Source organism: Pieris napi, chromosome 6, assembly GCF_905475465.1.
Source record: "Pieris napi chromosome 6, ilPieNapi1.2, whole genome shotgun sequence".
Lineage (NCBI taxonomy): Eukaryota > Metazoa > Arthropoda > Insecta > Lepidoptera > Pieridae > Pieris > Pieris napi.
This window is the reverse complement of record NC_062239.1, coordinates 7,113,869-7,135,290: the sequence shown is the minus strand read 5'-3', so window position 1 is coordinate 7,135,290 and position 21,422 is coordinate 7,113,869. Positions and strand designations below refer to the sequence as shown.

Here is a 21,422-nt window from a genome sequence, read left to right as displayed (position 1 = left end):
ATTTATCCTACTAATTACTTGACTAAACTAAATTTTGACAATTCGTAATAATTGCGGCTTTTACGTCACGTCACGTACTGTCAGTTGCAATATTTTTAAATTGTATTTTTCTCTATTGCAGGTTGTAAATCATTCTTCAAACGGTCAGTGCGAAGAAATCTAACATACTCGTGTAGAGGGAATAGAAACTGCCCCATCGACCAACACCATAGAAATCAGTGCCAGTACTGCCGGTTAAGAAAATGTCTCAAAATGGGCATGAGGAGAGAAGGTTAGTAATTTTCAAGCTTATATTATTAAATATAGTCTGTATTCTCTTTACTGAATTATAGTCTGTGTCGAAAAGTTTGAAAAAAGAATACTGGTAATAATCCTACAAGATTCGATTTTTGAAATTTTGTAACGTAATAATTTGTTGGCGCTGGCTAGAATATTACGATTCATCAATACATAATCTACCTTCAAAGTTATTGTAAAACTAACAAAGCTACTAACATCACTCACTATTAAGACATTTATGTTATTAAAGTTTTTCTCTTTGTCCCCCGGTACATAACGTTACTATGTAAGTACTATGTAATAAGTTATTATGGTCTTACTCAGTAAATAAGCGGCTTTAATTGCGTCTTGAAAATTTAAGTGTCCATGACAATCTTTATTGCGCTCTGAATTATATAGAACGACAGTTTTAATGTACAACTGTTCAGTCTAGTTAAATACACTTTTATGTAATTATATGCTACATGCATATATTTACTGGCGTTATTTACGGCTAATTGTAGAATTATCTGAGTATATAGAGTTTTGAATTGGTCTTTGGGCATTTTTGTGTTGTTTTATACAAAGTAGCGTCCTGCCCGTTTGCCTTCTTGCCTGCCTTGTTCCAATGTGAGAGATATATTATAATGAAGAGTTGACATCTCCTGACTTTAACGTTACCTAAGCAGATTATTTTTCTTACTTTAATTAATATACAACCTCCTTTGATCAATTTCAAATTATTTAACACATTAGATTCCTTTATACTTAACAAAAACCTGTTGATTGTCACAAGTGTAATTAGTAAAATCATTAATCTTACCTGGCTATTAGTCGGACAAGAGCCCAAGGGCACTCTCAATACTTGGTACGATAAAGCTCACCTAACACACGCTAAATTTTTGTGAACAAGGGTAAGTCTCGAATTAGAATGCGTTCTTGTTTAAGCTATAAAATTCAATTTAGACTTACTTATAAAAATCAAGTTTTGTCTATAAAAATATATTTGCAATGTTTCATTGAAGTACAATTTTGGCAGTCGTAGCATACGATATTTAAGACACGAAAATATTACGTAATCTAAATATTTTGTCAAAATGGAGTTTCTGCAAACAGCGGGTTTGCAGTTTTGCACAAATGTTGTAAAACCCTATTTGTGTCGTGTGTGCGGTGAACCATACAATGTTATGTACCATAATAGGTTATTAGTGTGGAATTAATATGGATGGTTATTGTTTTAAAGACAGGACCTTGATTAATGATATTAATAATAGGTAATCAATGTTTTCAAATTGTTTTACGTTTAATTGAATTTCTTATTGTGAGTTTATGCTTATGTTCATTATATATTTGCTAATATAATAAACACAAAGTATTATTAAAAATATATCGAATTAAAATTTACATTCATATGGCGTCAAGGAATGTTAGGCAGTGAAAAAAAATCTTCTGGTGCCACTTTAATGCTAGTGTTTCCCAAACTTTTTTGTCAAAAATTGTTATAAAAATGAATTGTTCACTTAAGTTACCTAAATTATAGGTTTGGGGAAGAAATTACTAGTAAATTATTAACTACTTTAACTAGGTAAATTTTCATAACATAATGAAAAACTGAAATCCAAATTCCAAATCCCCCTTTGACTTTCGATTATCCCCCCTTAACAATCAAATTTCCCCCCTTTGGGGCGTGGACCCAACGTTGGGAAACACTGGGCTAACTAAAGGTTGGCTGTTAACAACTTGAATTGTATCTTGCGCTAGTCTAAACAGCAGTATGCCGGTCTGCTCGCGTTCGTTCCGCAACCACAACTTCTTCCTTCTACCTGTCCTCTTGCCGTGAATTTTGCCCATCATTATAAGCTGCAGTCGTATCGATGCTGCAAAACGTGTCCGAAATATGCGACTTTCCGTATTTTAACAGTCTGCATAAACTTTCGTGTCGTCCCGTTTCGTTCAAGGACTCTTTCTATGTATCCAGATGATGGGAAGTACGGTAACACCATATCTCAAAAGCTTCGAGGCGTCTTTTTGTATTCTTTAATAGTCCATGCCTCAGAGCCAACACAACACTTTGTAAAAAGTACAAATAAATAATTATTAAATAATAACTTTATCAGACTTACTCCGCGATTTGTAATCTTTTCGTCTTTGTAAGGGTAAGAGATCTCTTACCCGACCTCTAGTCTAAATAATTCAATTAAAATAAAACTGGGTGTCAAAAATTTATTGAATTTGAAACCCGTTACAAAAGTTTTATTTAAATGCGTACCAACTATCTAAATATTTTAATAAGCCTCGAAGCCAATCGTCACATCGAAATTATCGTCTATACCAGTATTTTTATGATCCACCCACGCGTGCTACCGAAGCTACAATTTTGTCAAAACATTTTGTACCTTTGACTTTACCGCATTTGTCTAAAATGCCATCCTAAAAAAACTATGACTCTACATTTGATTCAAGGGAAAAATATACATTTCAGAGTTTCATTTCACGTTCATAAGTTTTTGCACATACTTCTTAGTTAAATTAAAAAAAAAAACAATAAATTGACGCAAAAGTGTGTGTATATACGCAGAGTCAAAGGGTTACGCAACTTTTTAAAAATTTAAAAAAAAACGACGGGTTGCACTCCGGGAGTGCCAGCAGAAGTGAAAACTTGAATATTAACGTTGTGCATTTTTAATATTTTAGAATGGTTAGGGAATAATTTTGCACGAATTGCTTTAATTATCAGTATTATCATTTATGTGGTAAAATACAATATTTGTTTATTGCGCTATCGTACACAAACATGACAATTTATATTACATTAAATACGCCGCGACAGCTGTCTACTCTGCATCCGTCTTACGAATTTTCGATCAGGTCACGTGTCCTGACGCGAATTTAACATTTTTTACCCATTCCAAAAAAAGTGTACAACGCCGCTAAAGAAGTTTTTACTTCGCTAAAATATAAATATTTCACAACAAGAATATTAAAGTTTTAAATTACATCGATAATTCTGGTGATAAGCTGATTTTAAAAAAGGAAATGAAGTAGGTAATCGTAACTTTAATAGATACAACAATTTTATACATCAAGCCTCATAAACATAGGCATAATTTATATAAAACATTAGAAGCATAAATTATATCAATAAAAAGGGCGTAAATTAAAACACTATAACACATTTAACAGCCTTTTCATATTTATGTTGTCTTAAATACTCTAACGCCGTATAAAGTTGTATGGTATAGCATTTTCCTTTAAAATTAATATACACATTTTATAATAGAATAATCTGTACCTTAAACCAAAATTTTGGATGCTCAATTTTTAAAAGTAAGTGTTATACTCAATCTTTCATTAAACATTACGATATTTAAATTATATAGATAGGAAATACTAACTTAAGCATCGCATGTCCACTCTAAACGACCGTTACTTCACACCTCACCAAGATAAGAGCGCAGGAAAGTGGGTCCCAGTGTTCAACCCTTAAGCACCCCATTAACCCACCGGCCCCTATATCGTCCAACAAACAATTTGTTTATGTCACCGAACAATACAAAGGTGCAAACGTAAGATTAAAAAAGTAAAAAAGCGTGCTGCTTTGTCGCCTGATCGTATTAGATCTCGATTTTTTTGGATGCGGTCAAAAGGTCCCATTCAGGAAGTGTCGATAAAACACGATTTGTTAATGATATGGATGAGATAAGATATCTGATTTATATCGTAGGGTGATTTATTTGTAACGTTAAGATACGTAGTAATGAGATTGGACAAGTTATTTGCGATGTTGTGTTGAATACTCCTTATAGTATCTATTTCGAGTCAGTTGACTAATTTTGATAAGGTTTTATATAAGTGAGGACTGTCTTAAGAATATTTATTGATGTACTTCTAGTATGAAAATCGAGTTTGAGCCTCCAAATAGTATATATTACTATTGTATCTAATTGTATTATATATAAAGGGGTAAAGTACATTAGAGTAACCATTAGATTGATTATAAAACATTAAAAACCAGTTCATTAAAAGTGCATAACGTTGCTATACAATAGACCGCGGGTACGCCCGTCATTTTAACGGACGCCTTTTGTTTAAGCGCATCAATCAAACACATTGTTTGTGATATCTTAATAAGTTTTGTACCGGACCGGTCATTTAGAAAGATTTTTCTTTTAACGAGGGTTCGCGGTGAATTTTAATCACAATTGATTTTATGGTACTTGAAATTGTATTAACAAAAATTCATTAGAATTATATTTTTTATATTAGATTTTAAAGCCCTTACATAATCCAATTCGGTAGAACCTCAAATCAGTTTAAGCATTTGTGTCAAATCCATCGCGACATATAACGTCTTCCTTTTAATTAAACAGTTCTTGCGCAAAAATTCTTTATTCAAAATCAAGGACAAAGGCCTCCCTTACATGCCCACAGGACATGTCAAAAACATCATTCTATTCCCAGGGGCAAATTATGGCAATGTTTGCTTCAACTATTATTTTTTTTTCAAAAAGACGCCTCGCTTACGCCTATTTGTACAAAGGGTATGTCAAAAGAATCGAAGTCGGGTCTTAAAGAGGGTGTAAATTTGCGTCTTCAACCAGGTGTGGTCATTGTTGGCCAACTGACCGTAAGAATGCATGTTTGGATTAGTCCAGTCCATACCGTGAGAACAGTGACCACTAAGTGACCTAATGAGACTAGAAATTCCAACACAATTGTTTGGCGATTACGGTGAACGTCCAGTAAAAAATATCAGAATACCTCGAGGCATCGCGTCACAGTCAAAAAGATATTATCTTATAATAACTGTGACATGTCTCGTATGACGCTCTGGCTCGGTAATGGTCCAAATTCTGGGAAAACATCTCACTACCTAACATAAAGATGTAATCGCTGTACGTGCCGACTCGTTCCCACGATTGCGAAAACCCTATCCAACCCCTGCACTGGTCAGTACCGAAAACATTAATTAAATGCAAGACAACATAGACCGGTTGGCCATGGTCAAGGTGGGTGACCCTACCTGTTCCTTACTGGTTCCGGGCGTGATTCCGTTTTGCATTTGAATTTGGAATCTTCCAATCTAAGCACGTTGAAATCTGATAGCTTTAAAATTAGCCTTACTCTATACAATGGTAGATAAATATTGAATTTCACATGATGAAAGGTGATTGTATCGTATGCGGTGCGAGTCGTATAATTACGATTCAACTACATAATATCTCGAAGGCAATTAAATGCTGTTGCATCAAACTAAAAGCTCTTTCCGTGTTTATCTATGGTATAGTGCAATGAAATAGATAAACGTTAAAATAATCTTGGTATTTGATAATAATTGGCTTCGGTTTATATACTATTAAATGTTGTATTAAACTCTAAACAAAATAACTATTATACCGTTAAGGTCCTTAAGATTTAACACAAATTTAATTTATCATTAACAAACAAACAATTGCGGCGTAAGAAATATAAACAAATATATCTACAATTTTAATTTAACCATTCATTAGGAAGTACCTTTTAAATAGAAAATAATGCAATAGCACAATAACACTACGAACAAATCCAATTTGAGTATAAAGTCCGAGGCGAAATGAACGAAGGCGAAGTGTAAAATCATTTGTGTTCGGATTAAAAAAGGATCTAGCGTGAGATATAGCCAACTATCAATCACCGCGTGATTTATCTCCTGTATGATGTATCGTTGGACCCCGACTGGTAAAAGTATTCGATAATTAACTTTTAAAAATTTGACAGACACCTTCATTTGAGGGTTTGGTTTATATATATAAATATAATATAGACTATGTGAAAGCTAATTTGCTATATCTTATTTTGGGTTCGGTGCGCGAAATATTTAGTGTATTCAAAACTTGCGATCTGCCTTCATAACCAAATGTTTAATAGATATAATATATATATATTCGGTAGTGGGATGGTGAATGTTAAAGAAAGCATTGTTAAGTGCCTATATATCATATTTAATCCGCAGTTTTGTTAGTAATATATTTTTTGCTTAACTAAAGCTAAAATTACTAGAATTTTTAATTATTTTGTAACATTTATGTTTACCAAAATTGTCATATATTTTAGAAAAGATAGCTTTTAACATATACTGTAAATACAGTATTATGTGATAAACTTTAATAAAAAAATAAATATAGTCGAACAACTCATACAGAACTATTTATATGGCAGGTTATATCACTTTTAACAAATATAAAGTACAACAAAGAACTGAATAACTTCAAGTGTTACGTACATTTATTAATACTTTTCATTGATTCGAATTCCGCTTTCTAATACCGCAAACATCAATGAACACCATTCATCACGGGGAACACGACGTGCGAGCATATAGCACGTCAAAATATTCACCTACAGGGGGTTAGCTCAATGATGTTCCACTTGCCACGCCGGGAATCGAAGGTGGACCCCTGCTGGGAGGCCGGCGTACGCCTAACGAACTAAGGATTTGATTTATTAGAGTGGTCTCGATTAACGCCGATATATTTTCTAATTTTTATCATAAGGCAACGTTATTTCAGTGAGTTAAGTAGTAAGATCTTTTTTTAGATTTGTATATGTATATTTGTATATCTTACGGTTGTATGAGTGCGAGATGGATAAACATTTCATAGTAAAGGACTTATATCATATCAAACATACGACTTAATAAAGCGTTATTTTTACGATAAAATAGTAGTTAAAATCACGTCATAACATATATATATTTTTTTAAATTACTTAACATAGGTATAATTAATGTGAAGACACTAATTTGATAGTTAAGTCGCGAACAATTATTTATTAACAAAAGCTTGCCAATGCTTGGCACTAATACATTGCTACATAAATAAAGAATACTGTGACTGTGACTTATAGGCAAACAACAAACACAAAAAAAATGGTTTATAAATTTCAAAATAAAAGAGAAATTTATTTTAGAGGGAGCAACTATGGATTATGGTTTCTTAAAGAATTACTAAATAAACAATCAATATTGAAACTAAAGAACTTAATTGCATTATTAGTATTGCATCAATTTCTAAATCGGAAGATACTATTTTAATTATATTGTAATAAATAATTTAACTATTTATGGTATAATTATCACCATGGGGGATTCCCCGCTAATGAGATATCGTTGTATCTTGTTAGTTGAATATATTACATGTATACACGCCTTTGTTTAATGTGAGATTATTACACCTCTATTATTAAGTGTATATTTAGATAATGTTTGATGTTGAAGACCCAAAAAGAACAGAGCATTAATAAAAAATCTATATATCTCCTACTTACGAACAATGTCACTAATTTATATTCTAATCATAAATCCTTAATGCTAATTACTAGTAAAATTAAATTTACCTTTCGCTCATACGCATTTATGATAGTTTCCTGTTGGTGAAATTTTCTCAGGCTCCGCCGTATAATCGAGCAAGTAATGCACTGTATATTGGTTACTACGCTAGTAGAGAACCGGTTCGGATCGTGCACTTTGCTGACTCGAAATTATATTTGTATTCGAATTTAGAAACATTGGAACTGCGAGCTTTTAAAGCTTACAAGTCATGTGGAGCGTTATTTTATGGCTATGCACACATTTTTGCATTTGTTTTTATGCCTCAATGTTTATGTGTCCCCAAATTAAGTAGGGCACAGAAATAACATTAACCTTCTTTTTAGATGTCAAGCCATTTCTAGTGTAATTATATGATTTTGCCAATTTCTTTTGTGGTACCTAAACTATAACAAAATAAGCTTAGATTATCATGTTAACATTAAATTACGACTCAATGCTGTTTTAAATTAAAATCAGCTTATCACGTACTTATTGATTGTTTTGGCACATGTAACATTAATCAGTGTTTTTTTTTTAATTTTAATTACTTTTCGTGGAATTTATTTAAATATGTTCTCGCGTGACTAATTAAATCCAACTTATTGATTTATAAACATTTAACAACTATGAATAATTGTAAGCTAAATCGCGTTGGCTGTGGGCCACATGCAATTAAGCCACAGCCTGTGGCTTAATTGCATGTGGCTAAAAAACTAGACTAGCTGATCACCAATTTCTTTCCATTGAGTATTCCAAGCACAATTGTAGGGCAATGTTTAATTGTCAAATAATATTGTTTTTATTGTTGAAAGTTATTTCAATGCTCCGAAAGCACGCGGCCGCTTGGAATTCATCTAACGTCCGCATCTATATGTCAGTCTGTCTGTCCGTCATTAAATGTGAATCATAGCCGGTATCGTGCAAGAGAATTTCGTGAGGTCACAGTTTAGTATAGCGGTTTAGGCGCCCTGCGGTCGTTCGGAAGAAGAGCTTCTATTAGATAATTCTCAAGTGCAAGGAGTGTAGCGGGCGCCCTCTCACTCTAGCACCGACCGTTCCGTGACCCCAGAGCTAATCACATATCTGCAAGCGTATTATGATTATCACAAGCCTTGCTTGTACGCTATTGTGGTCAACTGCACGTTCTCGCCAGTGTATAGCTAATATGAATCGTTGCTCTTTAAGGACCTTGTTAGCGCTATCTAGGGCAGTGTCTATATCATTTACATCATCATCGTTAATCATTGTAAAAACTATACCCGTTACCGGCCGTGACATAAATCTTGAGCCGCTTAATAAGCCGATAATTACCAAAGCTCCGACGCCAGCGAGGAATGCGCCGCACGCGCTCGATCACTTCATTATTCAGATGTTTAGCATATTTTCTAAGAATTTTATCGTCATCGATAAATTTAATTAGGATCTGGTACTGTTTTGATGTCTTCCGTATCCGGTTTCGTAATTCGAATATTCCATGTGGGCGGCGCTTAAAGCTTTCTTTCGGATTGTTTGAACGTTTTGAATTAACGAATCACGCGTCGCTGGAATTCGGTAATGCGTCGAGCGTCGATTGTTCTATCATTCATCAAGACATCGAATTTCTAAAACTTTCTACGTAAAACACGGTACTAATCTGTGTATTGGAGGCGATATTTCAGCCTGTCGTAAAGCGAGAATTTCTTAATGATATCACAACACAACCGTTAGATCAACAAAAGAAACGCTGTCCGTTTTGTGGGCGACACGTAGTCGCGTGCTAGTCGCTTTTGACAAATTATAAACATAAATAAGGGATTATCGAGGTGTATCGAACCGACTAACGAGATAGTACAACAGAACTAGCCAGTAAATTAAGATGTGACGTACTGAGCAAGATTTTGAATTAAGATGCACTGCGCCCGGCAGTGATAAAATAAATTTATATTTCATAATTCCCCGCGTCATGTAGTCACATTGTTAATTACTTGGTTACATTTATTAAGTGTAGTGTTTGTATTTCACTTTTAAATACTTTATATTAAAAATTTTGGTTTACGTAATTAGTTGGAATGGTAGTTTTTAAGAGGTAAAGTACAAGATTAGATTTTTATTCAAACACCGACAATGTTACAATTGTTGGCCTAAAATAACCAATAACAATTACACTGAAAAAAAAATTAACTTGTACCACTAGACTACTAGATGGCGCTACATATACCTACAAGTACATTTTTTTCTAAATAATTAGTAATATTTATTTTTATAGCTTAAATACATTTAAAAATCTAACGATTTTGAAACCGAATTTAGTTAATTATTTAACTACGTTTCAAATCCTAACGATACCTATTATGAATGAACTTTAATTTACCTACAAAGATGACATACACAAGTAAAATCTATCAAAGTTATCTACTATTAATAAAGCTGCCCACTAAAGTATTTCCGAACAAATTCGACTTAGGGTCTGTCAAGAAAAGAGCGTACCAATTCTTAAAAGGCTGGCATCACACTCGCGAGCCTTATGTGATTGAGAGTGTCCATGGGCGGCCCATGTTACATAAAAGTATATAAAAACTTCCTCAATGCTAGATTTGTTTGTTTCGTTCATTTGTATCATTTCATCGCACGTGTCCCAGTTCTCAGTAAGAAATTAATCAAATTGTCGTACTTTACCGACTAATTACCCTAACAATTTGCATTTAAACATACATATCAAAAGAATTCAACGTATTTATTGTAAATATAGTTTATGGTCAACTAGCGAGACGCTACGACTTTTCATTGGCACTTAATAGTGTCATTCATAAATATGTATATCTACAGTGGTATGGCATACGAGTTTAATTCCTTAAAACCTTGCTTGTATCTTAAAGCATTTTTCCCCATTGGAATTAATTTAAATGCTATTAATCCGTTCCAGCTCCCAAATCACCACCTCAGTTGTTTTTGTTAATTATTTTTGAATAATTAATTGATTTCACACTTTATTCAATAGACATCATCTTCTTCGGACCCATATAAAAATAAATGTGATAATGCGAAGGCTACTTATCAAAATGCTCTGAATGATGGAAACAAGCACACATACTGATGTACAGTCGGAGGTGGAAGAAACTGTTAGTGTAGCGGTGTAGTGTGCGGTTCCTCGTATCTCAAATCTTGCTCTCATCTCAAAAGAAAATATCGCTCGCTCGAGAGCTCGTATAAAAAAACTCGTATATCGAGGTACCACTGTATCTTATAAATGATACCCTTTCTTTTCACTGTACAGGCCGATTTACATTATCTTAGTGTTTAGGAGAGTGTTTTAGTACAACTTGAAAGGCAAGTTCTTTAGCGTAGCGTTTACTAAAGCAAGTAGCGTTTACATGTTTCAACTAAAGTATTATCCTAAGGCACTCTCCTAAACACTAAGATAATGTAAATCGGCCTTTAGACACACACGTGTTATGTATCGCCAGAATAATGTGATCAAAATATTGAAATTAGTACCGCGCACCACCACTATGTGGAAGCTGCCCACTGAAGTATTTCCGAACCAATTCGACTTAGAGTCAAGAAAAGAGCGTACCGATTCTTAAAACCGGCAACGCACTTGCGAGCCCTCTGGCATTGAGAGTGTCCATGGGCGGCGGTATCGCTTAACATCAGGTGAGCCTCCTGCCTGTTTGCCCCACGTTCTATAAAAAAAAATAGTAATTTGTGATTGATTTCAACCGTTCATAAAAAATCTTCAACATACAGAATATACGGATAAGTTACTTTATATGTTACATCTATTTTTATGGTCAATTCTAAGAACGAAATCATATCTTTTAGTTACGGAAAACCGGTACTTATTAATATAAAATTAATTGCACAAATTATAACGTACTAGAAAAATTGCATAATGTTCTGTAAATTTAAAAGCTTTTACGTTACACGTGTATATCATAACGAACGTTATGCAATGTGAAAACGTTTTTGATACGATTATTACATAAGTAACGTCTCAACGCGAAAAGAGATTTCTGTCTTCCTGTAAAGTTTTTGTTCTGTATTAACTTAAGAAAATGTCGGGAATGTAATCCAGGATCTATGCTTTACTCGCCTACATAAAAATAATTTCTTTTGAATTAAATATTTAGTTACTAAACAAGCGTTAGTTAACGTAAATAAAAACATTTTTTTGCGTTTTTGGTATGATTATGAAAATAAATATTTTTGAAGTTTCGTAACTTCTCAACGGGGAAACGACATTTATGTCTTTATTGAAAAGTTTTTGTTCTGTATCAACCTCCGCTTTATACGCCCCTAAATTTAAATAAAACATTTAATAACGAAACATATAAATATATATATAGTCATTACTTTCAGTCACAAATTACTGACAGTTAGGTTAGTTATATAATACGCTTTAACCTAGTAAATCAAAATTACACAATTTTATGCTAAAGCCTTAAATATGCAATTCTGTAAAATCATTTAAAGTATTAATTATATCTCCTACATCTCATGAAAGACGGTTATAAAACCCTTACAAAATAGCGATTACTTCGTTTAATTGGCCTCCAAGTATTTTACGACTGATATTTTATTAGTGTATAATAACAGAAATATAAAATTAGCATACGCATACATAATCCTAATATTGAAATTGCAAGGAGTGACGGTGCATAAATCTCTGTCGATGTAATTAGTAACTCAAGGATAGACTATTTTATGTCTATGTGACAATTATTATAACCGGAGATCAATAGACAATGATTTATTGCAATATTTTGTAGTCTAACAACATTATTAGGAAAACTACACACTTTAATTTGTCGTAGAATGTCACAATTTTTTATTTTTAGTCTGGTACAAATTAACCCCTTAAATATATTATAGAACTTGTTCCTTTTTGGCAGGAAATAATGATCTCTAGGCTAATTAAAACAATTTGTTTGTTATTTAAGTGTTGTATGACTGTCATGGCAATTTTTTAGCAAGGCAAGGTTCCTGATATCAGAAAAAAACCCCAGTTTATTCTGTACAACACGTATGTCTAAGTCTAGAAGAGATTCATCTTCTTTGGAAAAGATAACTATTATGCAGAAAAATTACAAAATATTATTTAACTTATTGAGACTTATTAAGTAATACGTATGCTTCTCTCAAGAATTGTTATAAAAGAATTCGTGGGTCATAATTCCGTTGGTCCGTCTTAGAAATGACAATACAAAATGTATGTCAAGAACGCCTGACGTTAAACAAAAATATATCATACACCAACAACTTATAATTCAAATTACAATGATAATTTTGTTGTACGTGTATGGAATTAAACACATCTCACGTATATAGGCTAAGCATGGTTAGATTCTGAATAACATTTGGCAATTTAATAGAAATTACTTGTTATCTGTGTCCATATTTTGTAGTGGAATAAAATAATGGTCACTTTTGTGAATCCTTTAACTTAAGTTTGTAACTCAGCGCGCGCGACGTACGATCGTCATTTGTTTTGCTCTCGCCTTATTTTCTTTATTTTTTTAAGTCTTTATCTTGCAATCAGCTAGACTATGAGCAGATGTGTTGAGAGCTGTTAGGCGTTCAGAGCAAAGTCTCCATCGAGACTGCTCCTCTCTTTCAACCGTGTCTATCAAGACTTAGGATTTGTCGCCTTTTAAGCCTATTTATTAGGTCCGGTACTTGCGTGGCAAGCTTATTAGGATGCATTTCTAGCCTTTTTCTGTATTTCGTACTCCAGGTCTTAATCTCCTCTTTGACAGTCCTGATTTTGCTGATGAATCTCCGATGTTTTTATAAACCACGGACAGTTGGATATTTGTTTGAACCCGCCTTATTTTAATAATTTTTATTTGTCACCCATAAATAATAACGCTGTAATAAAACATTATAGGCTCCGTCTCATTACTAATGTTGTTTAATTAATTTAATTCATTTTAATATTTACAAACTTATTTGGAAACTTTAATTACATTATTTGTCAGTGCAATCGGCAAATGCAATATGTTAATAAACTTAAGTTGATGACATACGAAGGAGGTTTAATATATAATTTATGTAACGAGAATGCAAAACATATTTATTAGTTAAGGTATAAAACAAATTGCTTATCACCGTTTAATTACCAACCTCCGACTGAGATTCTTATTATTATTATTATATTTATTATTATTATTATTTATAAAATATATTTTGTATGTCTATATTATCCTTAAAACTACTAAATGTATTTAAAAAGTTCAATAAATGCAGAAAGCCGTATTAATCACGAGAAATATATTAAAGCGGTTACCGCACTACCTGCCTGAAATGTTTCCGAACCAATTCGGCTTACGGTACTTCAACGAGCGCACCAATTCTTAAAAGGCCGGCAACGCATTTGCGATGCTGTGGTTCGCAGAATTAGTTAACATCAGGTGAGCCTCCTGTCCCTTTGCTCCCTATTCCATTAAAAATATCTATATACGAATGAGTGTTAATTATGCTAGTATAAAGATTCATTGGTTCGCAGCCGTGATTCGAATGCAAGACCTCAGAGTCGGTCGCACACTAAAGCCAACACTGCCAAATCGATTAGAAGTATTCCAATAAACTTTCATTAATTGATAGTCGAAATTTTATTGGTTTAAAATGTATATTCAAATTTCTATTAATAAACATATAATCAATATTTAACGACTGAATACCGTATCCAATCATAAAATCAACAAATACGTCCAATCAACAAAAATACCAACACAATTATAATAAAGAGTTAATTTTCACTTAATCCGTGAAAGAATGCGCTTCAAATTTGGAGAAATTTTATATTTGACATATGCAAATTATATAGGATAGTTATACAATATTGGCATACTAAAGCTATGCCTTCGTTACGGTCGTTCCACAACTGAGCGATTTTTATGGCAGTTTTTGCCGCCCACCACCACTGTGTGAATCCAGCTGCCCACCGAACCAAGTTGACTTAGGGTCCAAGAAAACTGCGTACCAATTCTCAAAGGGCCCTCACCGCACTCGAGCCCTCTGGCATAGAGAGTGTCCATGGGCGGAGGTATCACTTAACATCAGGCTCTGCCCGTTTACCCCCATTTTTCTATAAAAACCAAATATGCAGATAATATTATGACAATGATTGATATGCTTGTATTGTATTCGAAGAAGTAGTTCAGATGAAAGGTTGATTATAAAAAAATGTCAAAGACGCAATTTACCTTACCCATGTAGTTTGTTGTTTTTTAAAAATTATGCAACTAATGTCAAAACCAAATTGACATTGAATTTTTATTACACAATATGTCAAGCACACGTAAAACGTCATGTATGAAATTCAATTTGCATACTAATTTTTTTTATAATTAATCGTTTTATCGGAAATAGCACTTAGTTAACAGGCGAATATCTGCAGAAATAAAAGGTTGTCATAGATATAAGAAAGCTTAAACATAAAAGCTTTAGATATATTGCGATACCATGAGTGTGTCATTACCCTTATATTATAATCTTTTAAGCTTACCGAAGCATCGATTTCAATGATTTACATTAAATCATTCATATTTTATCAGTTTATCACAATACAAAATTGATTCGGCCTCTATAAAACCAACGGTAAACATAGAAATGGTTATTTAAAGATGATTATGCATATTTTTATTTAAGCTTTTTAAATACCAATTCTTTGATACCAATTTATTCACTATAATTTTAAAAAGATTATTTTATATCGCGAAATTATTTTATTTATTTATATTATTTTTTCACGGTCTCTCTACCTACGGTCCTGACATACCTCTCTCACTTCATCCACTTTTATGATATCCGTTCTCGTCGGTTATGGGTACTTCTAACTTGTCCCTTCTCTAGTAACTTCTGGATTTGGGCCAGGTAGGGTAGGGCGGGGCTAGTTGAGCAATTTTTCACTTGCTTGGATATAGCTCCTCAATGATAAGTCTCAATGAGTTGTTATGTGTCCTGATGGATTAGTAATTTATCCCTTAACAAAAGTGTCCATAGTATTTTTTTGTAACAAGTCCAATATAATAGCTACAGATGTTTAAATGCAGAAAGTCAAGTATGCTCAATGTACCCCATAGGTGGGGTAAGTTGAGCAAGGGTATGGGGCAAGTTGAGCACTAAGAATGTCTAGGCCAAACCATGGGTTCTATGTTAACTTGAGATGAAATAAAATATGTGTTAGACAGTGTGTTACACATTTATAGTCTTTTATTGACAGAACAACAAAATTTAAAGAAATTTTGTTTGTATATTTAACCGAAACTAGAATCAACAAAACATGAGCATCCATAGCTATCCATTACTTCCGATAATTTCTAAAAAAGATTACCAAGGCTGGTGGGTTCTGGTTTCTGTATGGATAGCTACGATTTTTTTGTTTTTAAAACATCATCAACCATTCTTTTCCGGAAATCTTTTTTGCAATTCAGCTTGGTGGAATTTCAGCACACTCTTAGGCAAGGCGACGGACGTCTTTTGAAGAAAAATGCCATTTGTAGCAAGAATATTTTCAACAGTTCTCTTGTGAGAGAGGATATACTTCCCTCGGTGTTGTATAGCCCATAAATGAATCATCACCTTCATTTAATTTATTTAAAAGTCAACCAATACCGAATTCTTTAGCGGCGGTATTCACACTTTTCCCTCATCGTGGACAGCCTTTGCAGCATTATTTAAGTATTCAGTAGTGTAAGAACATCTTGTAGTCTTCCATTTGTAAGTCCGCATCCAAACAAAAAATAAAAGATTCATTACTCATCAGTTGTTTAAGTCGTAGAGTTAGTTGAGCTATAGTTGCTCAACTTACCCCAACCCAGAATTTTAAAAGAAAAGTAGGATTGTAAATAAATGCCTAGAATTAGACCCAAAACCTATTTACAAATCAAAAATACAATAATCTTCTGAAAGATTAACACTCTCCTGATTGAAAACAGAGAACATTTGACAAAGACAGACGAAAACTTGCGATAAACAATGTTTTTACTTTTTGGTCACAAAATAAACAAAACGCCGTGACACTTCACTCACTCGTCGAGCTGCCACTAGCTATCGTGCGATGATTACCTCTCCTACGACTCCTTCTTTTCGCTATATGATACTCCCGCGTAAGGTGAATAGTTTCCGAGATATTTCGATTGCCCAACTTGCCCCTATGCTCAACTAGCCCCGCTCTACCCTATATAAAACAATGCCGATCTCATCATCCACGGCTGCCTTGTACATATCCTACTTCCGTGCTAAATGGCCATTTCACATTCATGCCCTTACGTCCTCTTTTAACTAGTAATAAATAGCTTTTGTTTTTCTATAGTACAATTCCTAATATTGTTCAAAAAAGAACAAAAAATTATCCTCAATACAAACTGTACACAACATTTGTAAGATACCATCGTAATATCTTTTGAATCCCCGCTATCACAAAACTAACGGCCAAAACCAATATGCAATCTCAATCCAATTTTAGCTGTCATAGACTGACAATTCAATCCATTTCTAAAGAAAAGCATGCCAATATTCAATACATGGACTGAGATACCAATCTAATTATTCAACCAATCGTTCAGAGGGCGGATAAGAGATTGAAGATTGCCCTCTGTATGAAAATGAATGTTTACTCATGCCAACAACCTATCTGTCCATTTTGACAGCAACTGTCGATTGGCCAAATCAATCTCGGATTGCTATCGGTGAAACTCGTATGATTTGGGTTTGGGATTGCGACCTAACTTAATATTCATTGGGAATCATCTTCATCTTCGTCATCTTCCGGTTCTAGTGATAGTGATTTGGAAGTTTAAATGCAATTATCCGATTGGGATAGTAATTCTGAAGCTGGAAGAAGACAACGTACTTCTGTGCGAAGACATAAGAAGACAAGAATTAATTATACCCAGAGCCTGAATGACGCCGAATTCACATTTAGATTTAGGTTAACAAAAGAAGCTTTGGAGACACTTTTACACAAAGTGATGTCTATCATATATGACTTCTTGCAGGTTTCATCTTTTCATCAACTTTTGCAAAAAAAAATTAAATATTAGCTACAACCAAAAATATTTGTTACTATAGATACTACCTACTAACTCCACTTCAAAACCTCAAGACTCCAGCAGAACATCTTTATAACGAATCTCAAATACGAAGCAGAAATGTGGTGGAAAGGACATAATATGGTGTTTGGAAAAAATCGGTTCCCCAAAATCGGTTTGTCAAAAAAGGTTTTGCTTCAAGTATCTCGTGTGCAAGCCGTGATAGTGGCATGTGCAGTGTTGCACAATATTGCTATTGATATGCGAGATGAACATTTTGAACTACTGCAACAAGTAGATGAACAAGCTGATGATATTGATCAAAGCGCAATTGACAACGTGGGAAATGCAAGTGTGCGAAGTAATCTTATAAGTGATTATTTTGCTTTATTACTATAATATTTTATAAATTACAACATTTTTGAGATAAATTAAATAAAAATTCAATGCTTTTATTTAAATAAAAATACAAATTTTTAATACAATACATCCTCGCTCCAGGCACAAAATCTATTATTTTTCTAATTTATTTAACAATATTTTTTTTTCTATGGCCCATAATTCTCTTTTATGCTCTCTTTCTTCCTCTTCAAATGCCCATTGCTTTCTCTTAATTAGAAGCTCTTCCTTTCAATTGACTTTCATTTCCTTCGACAGACAACAATATCATGTCTTTGACTTTTTCCTCGATAGGGGGTAAGAGGAGTAGCAGCACTAGGGCCACCTCCTGTACGATATGTTTCAGCATGTATCAAGGCAGACTTTTTTCTTGTAGCCCTCTTTAAGCTTTAGCACTGCGAAAGTTTACCCCACTTGTGCTATTAAACAGCGCCTCCAGCGTCTTCCAGCACTGCTCTTTCTCCTGCCAGGTGACTGAGTCACTCTTTTTATTTTCTTATATATTTTTATGGTCAGCAACAGGCGAAGTTAGAAGGTCAACTTCTTCCCGGCTGAAATTGACGCTTCTTTCACGTTTTTGCGTAGACATTTTTTTTAAGTTAAAGAACCAACCTCAAATCACAAAAACAACATACCTACACAAACTACTCAGAGAAAATTTATATTTGTAATAATATTTACTAAATACTCAATATGACATGACAGCCCGTTTCGTTACAAGTAATATTAAATGACCAACAAAAAGGTTAAGGTTCTATGTTTTTCTATAGAATTTTGTAACTTTATTTGTTCGTAATAAAAAACAAACAAAACGTTGCATAGCTATTTGCTACTTTATCCATACATTGTGAAACAGACCCTAAGTCTTACTTATTTTATTTCGTTCCAAAAACAGCAAACTTTTGGTATGCTTGATCACAACATATTGCATTGAACGAAACGCGGTCGAGAGGCAAGGATCACGCAAAAGATTGCTGTCAATCTTTTGTCAAATAAACTATCGGATACCAGAAATGTTTATTGGCATGCAGATTGGAGATCGGTCTTTAGATATGAATCAGTCCAAGATTGGTTATAATCATAGATTGAGGATACATTATTAATTTTGGCCGTAAAAGTATAATTAGTCAAGCTTGCTAAGCAATCCATCGATTAGATAGTGATGTTCCGATGTATCGACAGATAATAATGACGTGCTATTAGACTAGGTGTCGACGCAGCGTGGGAGAATCGACCATAGATTATACTCAGCCTACATTCGAAACCGGATAATCGCACCAGCAATTACTCTAATTCAGCGGAATTACATCCACTCTTTAATTGAATTGTTTATGTAACACTTAAAATTGTATTCGATTGTGCGTTATGAATCGTGTGAACAAATTAAAATAGGAATACTTCTTCTCCTATTTTTATTTGTTTAGGTGATTTTAGTAAAGAATTAAGATACCGCTAATGTTTTTAAATCTATTTTGTATATCGTGGCTCCTAAAGAGGAACCTATATATTTTATGGTATCTGCTTTCACACTTTCACACCAAATTTTTCTACTAAAACTAATAATAACCATAATATATTACTTAATAATAGTAGAAATAAAAGCCAAATCCGATTTCAAACATCAAAAAAGTCAGCACGCGCGCGTTACCATCATTCAAAAAAAGAAATTCAAAAAAACGCGCGCACCGCATTCCAAGCGCACTTGACATTTCGAATCGATATTTTAACGCCGTATTTCGGAACTAATGCTCAATCGAGCGACGGTTTCCACGACTAATCGTCAGAATAGTCGCGTCGCAATCACGATTATATATCACGATTATCTTTTTTACGATCTAATTCTACGAAATATTTTAAGTTGGAAAAGTTGGCCCCAAAACATCTACGCTGCGGAGTTCCTCGCATACTTGTAGTATAGGCTAATGATTATATTGACTTGTCTATAAGGAAGAAATTGACAATACTACATCATTATACCATAACAGGGTGTTATGGTCACTAGATTTCATCTTGGATTGCTTAACTTGCCATTAATACTAAAACGTTGAGTTTATTTTAATAAACTTGTATTTGTTAACGTAACGGTTTAAACTTTAAATGATCTACCACAGGTTTTATCGTAATAAATATAATTAAAACAAACATTTGAACCAATTGCAACGTAATTGATTATCTAAGGTTAAATTGAGATGTAATATTGAGCACATAAAATTGCATTTAAAACAGAAAGTAATACAACCTGTTGCGAGGTCAGAGGGTCGGATATTGCTTCACGACAATTTAAAACGCATTACTCGGTTATATATAACCCGTAACAAGTATCATCACGACATTTTGACGCAAGATCTATTTTACCAAATTCGGTTTAAATGTTCCCAGGTACTTGATATTTGACACTCTTGTAACTTTTCTTTTATATCGTATCGCAAATGTTATACGCCGTCTCCGTAAGTTGTTATTCTGAGTGATGTATTAATACGATGAAATATAAATTTATGCGCCAAACTCAGATAGTTGTTAGTAAAGCCATAAACTAAGCTATTACGGCCACATCTTGTGGTAACATGCTAATTGCCATCTACTGTTAAATAGCTGTCTTTATATCTGTTTTATTTCATAATTCTATTGCTATATTAATGTTTTTGCATTTACACGCGCTTTATGTAATCCGTTAGTCGTTTGTTTCGTAATTTTAATGTGCTTCTTTCTTTTGTTACAGCTGTCCAAAGAGGGAGAGTGCCACCGACGCAGCCTGCGGGCTTATCTTTACCGGGTCAATTCGCTTTAACGAATGGCGACCCCGCCGCTGGACTTAACCATCCCTACCTCTCCTCATACATATCTTTACTCCTCAGAGCAGAACCCTACCCGACCTCAAGATATGGACAATGCGTTCAAACCACCAACGTCATGGGAATAGATAACATCTGCGAATTAGCAGCAAGGTTACTCTTCTCAGCCGTAGAGTGGGCGAGAAATATCCCCTTCTTCCCTGAACTCCAAGTGACAGATCAAGTGGCGTTATTGAGGCTTGTCTGGTCGGAGTTATTCGTCCTTAATGCATCACAGTGTTCAATGCCCTTCCATGTAGCTCCCTTACTCGCCGCCGCCGGTCTTCACGCGTCACCAATGGCAGCTGACCGAGTGGTGGCGTTTATGGACCACATCCGAATCTTCCAAGAGCAAGTGGAGAAGCTGAAAGCGCTCCACGTTGACTCGGCGGAGTACTCCTGTCTGAAGGCCATCGTCCTCTTCACGACAGGTAAAATTTTGGACAGTTTATTTGGAGAGGCGAGGTTGCTGCTGTACAGAGTGGCGGGGGCTGGTACGGCCGTAACGAATTATGGAGAGCTCGTGACTCTAGTAAGAACACATTTGGACGCGTACGCTGAAGCGAGTAGAGT

The 21,422-nt window shown here is 34.1% G+C and overlaps 1 protein-coding gene across 2 annotated transcripts in view; it reads left to right on the top strand.

The window, feature by feature from the left end:
* The window catches only part of LOC125050191 (COUP transcription factor 2), a 72,371-nt gene that overhangs the window by 12,882 nt on the left and 38,067 nt on the right, over window positions 1-21,422 (top strand). The window contains exons 2-4 of one of the 2 annotated variants that reach the window (XM_047649843.1): window positions 122-271; window positions 571-576; window positions 20,738-21,280. In XM_047649843.1, coding sequence (XP_047505799.1) covers window positions 122-271; window positions 571-576; window positions 20,738-21,280 — 699 coding nt within the window. The remainder of the gene's footprint in view (window positions 1-121; window positions 272-570; window positions 577-20,737; window positions 21,281-21,422) is intronic. The other variant, XM_047649844.1, reaches the window with a different exon arrangement.